Genomic DNA, 4,257 nt, shown 5'->3' on the forward strand with positions numbered 1-4,257 from the left:
GACCTTGAGTATCAGAAACCAGCCCTTTCCTAGGGTCCTTTCCCTGGGAATTCTCTCAGCTCATCACACATTCTGCTGGATACCCTGTGGCCCTCAAATTCTCAATGACAGGTCTCTGTTAAATGACTATGTGTGTATTGGACCTGCTTGAACACTACTAAAACATAGCACCCCCATTTCACCTTCTCCTTTTTTCCAGCTCCTATTTTCCTTTTTAAAAATGTCACCAGCTGCTATATGAGTACTTTTAATTTACTAACATTCATTCTCCATTATCAAACCATAGGGTGTTTATATTTCAGCACTGTATTTCAATTGTGTAGAAATTGTCTGGGGCATAGCCAGGACTACATATACAGACCTCAAGTGAATAAATAGATATTTCATGGAACTTATATATAACTACTGGAAGAAAATACTGAGAGTGGGAAAGGAAATCTTCATTAGAGTTGGCATTAGAGGCCCCCAAGGGATCATACTCATGAACAAAATATAGAAAAAAATACCTTGGCTTTAAAATAGTAATATTAGCAATTCTTCTACGACAGTAATGCCTGTTTGTGTGAAAATTAGTGATATTCTTTCTTTTTGGGTAGTCACATCAACCACATGAAGCAAGGAAATGATACCCAAATTTCAGAGTTTCTTCTCCTGGGATTTTCAGAAGAACCAGAATTGCAACTCTTCCTTTTTGGGCTGTTCCTGTTCATGTACCTGGTCACAGTCTTTGGTAACCTGCTCATAATCCTGGCCACCATCACTGACTCCCACCTGCACACACCCATGTACTTCTTCCTCTCTAACCTGTCACTTTGTGACATCTGTTTATCCTCCACTGCTGTCCCAAAGATGTTGGTGAACATTCAAATGCAGAGTAAAGCCATAACCTATGAAGGCTGCCTCACCCAGATGTACTTTTTCTTACTCTTTACAGGGTTGGAGGACTTCCTCCTGGCTGTAATGGCCTATGACCGATTCGTAGCCATCTGCCACCCCCTGCACTACATGGTAATCATGAGTCCCCGGATCAGTGTCTTGCTTGTTCTAGGTACCTGGACCATGAGTGTCTTGAATTCCTTGTTACAAGGCTCAGCGGTGTTGAGACTATCCTTTTGTACACATGTGGAAATTCCCCACTTTTTCTGTGAACTTAATCAGATGATTCACCTTGCCTGTTCTGACACCTTCCTCAATGACGTAGTGATGTATTTTGCAGCTGGGGTGCTGGGTGGGGGTCCCCTTGCTGGGATCCTTTTCTCTTATTCTAAAATTGTTTCCTCCATACATAAAATCTCCTCAGCTCATGGGAAGTATAAAGCATTTTCCACCTGTGTGTCTCACCTCTCAATTGTTTCCTTATTTTACTGTACAAGCATAGGGGAGTATCTTACTTCTACTATTTTGCATAATGCAAATTCAAGTGCATCAGCCTCAGTGATGTACACTGTGGTCACACCTTTATTGAACCCCTTCATCTACAGTCTGAGGAATAAAGACATAAAGGGGGCTTTGAAAAAATTCCTTGGATTGAAAATATAATAGAGACATTATTTCTTGGGCTGAGGAACTGCCTGTTGGAATGCAGGATGCAATGACACATACAGAAATTGTAATTCTTTGATCAGAGTATTAAAGTAGAAACTCCTCTTTCTATTCATTTCAGAATTCAGTGTGTTGGATTTTAAGCCCCTTCTTTACTAAGCTTTTTGTCTTAGTGTAGCAGTTTCATATGGTTCATGAATTCCAAAAATAGATATAGGATTATGTTTGTAAACTTGTCTGTACCTGGGCATAATTAAATTATATTTAAGGCTTTAATTAGGCCATGTCAGTAGGGTGTTGATTCCCTGCCCTTTGGGGGTGGGGACTCAGAGATAAAAGACATGGCAAAGGACAGCGTTGAAGTTTTTGATCCTGGAGTTTTGAGCTGGAGCCTCAGGAACTAAACAAAGAAGAGTTTTGTCACGAGGAAAGTGAGAAGGCCCTGAGAAGATACAAGCTGTTTGCCTGATAGTTTGCGGCTGCAGAGATCAGAGAACGAGAAGCTGAGCCGAGAGAGAGGCAAGCCCTGGGAAGAGAGGAACCCAGGAAGCCTGAACCCGTATAGACATTGGCAGCCATCTTGCTCCAACATGTGGCAGTAGACTGGTGAGGAAAGTAACTTATGTTTTATGGCCTAGTAACTGTAAATACCCTTTATATAAGTCAACAGATTTCTGGTATTTTGCATCAGCACCACTGTAGCTGACTAATATACTGAGATATCCAATATTTTCTCTCTTTGCTTTCTTTCCCAATTTCCCATCATTCTCAATCTTGGATGAGAAACAATTTGGAAATTCCAACATACCTCAAGCATGTATTTCTTAAAGAATATATATATTTGTTGATGTGACATATATGATCACAAGCAATATTTTCTTTGTTTTACTCAGAATGCAGTGGTGAGTTATCCTGATCCTTTGGAAAAAACTAAACATGGCATATAAATCCATTATTATAGTTATGATTTACAAGGTATTCAGCCATTGCAGCTTTTTACTTTCATGTACATCATTCCTTACTATATCTCAACCTTAAATACTCTGTCAGATAATATCATCTTTCACTCATTTGTACCTCTTTGAGCTGATCATCTGCTTTTGTCTCTTCATTAGTATCCTGTTTTCTTATTCAGGTCATTGTCCACAGTAATTATCATGTCTCTGTTAAAGGCTACAATTGTTTACCAAGTGCATATGTTTCAAATAGAATCTAGAAGAAGACACATTTTTATAAATATATGACATGATATTCCATAGCAAGTACTGTGATGGAAAATTTTTAATCATGCAGTTTTTACAATAAAATATTTCTTCTTGATTATGCCCATGTACTCTTTGAAGGAAGGAAAATTGGTGCCCATATGAAGGGTATATTCATTGGTGATCAAGATTGTATTGAATGTTCTATATTATTTTATTGGATTGCATTCACATTTCTTCTTGAAAACTTCCTCTGATACTTACAAATGTAGTTCCTTTTTTTAAATTGACTTTGTAATTATATTACATTAAAAATATATATATATATGAGGTCCCATTCAACCCCACCACCCACACCCCACCTCTCCCCCTCCCCAGCAACACTCATTCCCATCATCATGACACATCCATTGCATTTGGTAAGTACATCTTTGGGCACCTCTGCACCTCATGGTCAATGGTCCACATCATGGCCCATACTCTCCCCCATTCCATCCAGTGGGCCCTGTGAGGATTTACAATGTCCGGTGATTGCCCCTGAAGCACCATCCAGGGCAGCTCCATGTCCCAAAGACGCCTCCACCTCTCATCTCTTCCTGCCTTTCCCCATACCCATCAGCCACCATGTCCAGTTTTCCCAATCCAATGCCACCTTTTTATGTGGACATTGGATTGGTTGTGTCCATTGCACCTCTATGTCAAGAGGAGGCTCAGATTCCACATGGATGCTGGATGCAATCCTCCCACTTTCAGTTGTAATCACTCTAGGCTCCATGGTATGGTGGTTGTCCTTCTTCAACTCCATCTTAGCTGAGTGTGGTGAGTCCAATGAATCAGATTGTAGGTGCTGGAGTCTGTTGAGGCTCAGGACCTGGCTATCACATTGTCAGTCCAGAGATTCAAATCCCCTAAATATATCTTAAACCCCAACACTAACTGCACCTCCAGCACATTAGCATGAAAGTCTTATGAAAAGAGATCCCATCTGAGTCCAGATTCAAATGTAGTTCCTTTTATTCCTCTAGGAAAATTCCCTGCCCTTTTAAAATATAAAAACAGGAAATGGAAGGTGAGGGAAAAAACTATGTATTTACTAAGATATTATTTATGATATTTTACTCAAAATTATCTTCAATCCTCATAATCAAAAGATGACTCACATAAGATATGGGATTCCTCCACACAAAATAATGATGATAATGGGGAATTCTGACTTAGAGTCACCAGTTTTGCCAGCACAAACTATGTCCTTCCAAATAAACTCTTTATCTGGAAAGGAAGTTTATTTGTGGTTATTTTTAAGTGCAGTTATCTAAAGAAAACTTCAATAACTAGATGATGATCAATGACCTTTAAATGTCAGAAAGAATGCAAACACTAGGGAGAATCAGTAATATAAGAATAGCCTTAGTTCTGTGAATATCAATTATTGTGTCAGGTAGCCATTGCTGCATAACAAGAATCCCAAAAGTAAATGGTTAAAAATGCTCTTTTTTTTTTTTCACTTTTTTGG

At 39.1% G+C, this 4,257-nt stretch overlaps 1 protein-coding gene across 1 annotated transcript; it reads left to right on the forward strand.

Moving 5' to 3' along the window:
* The first annotated feature begins 609 nt into the window (after window positions 1-609).
* LOC101424705 (olfactory receptor 7A10-like) lies at window positions 610-1,539 on the forward strand. The gene has a single exon (XM_004469068.1). It carries the CDS (start codon window positions 610-612, stop codon window positions 1,537-1,539), a length of 930 nt encoding a protein of 309 aa, XP_004469125.1.
* The last annotated feature ends 2,718 nt before the right edge of the window (window positions 1,540-4,257 follow it).

Source organism: Dasypus novemcinctus, chromosome 5 (genome assembly GCF_030445035.2).
Source record: "Dasypus novemcinctus isolate mDasNov1 chromosome 5, mDasNov1.1.hap2, whole genome shotgun sequence".
In the NCBI taxonomy this organism is placed as follows: Eukaryota; Metazoa; Chordata; class Mammalia; order Cingulata; family Dasypodidae; genus Dasypus; species Dasypus novemcinctus.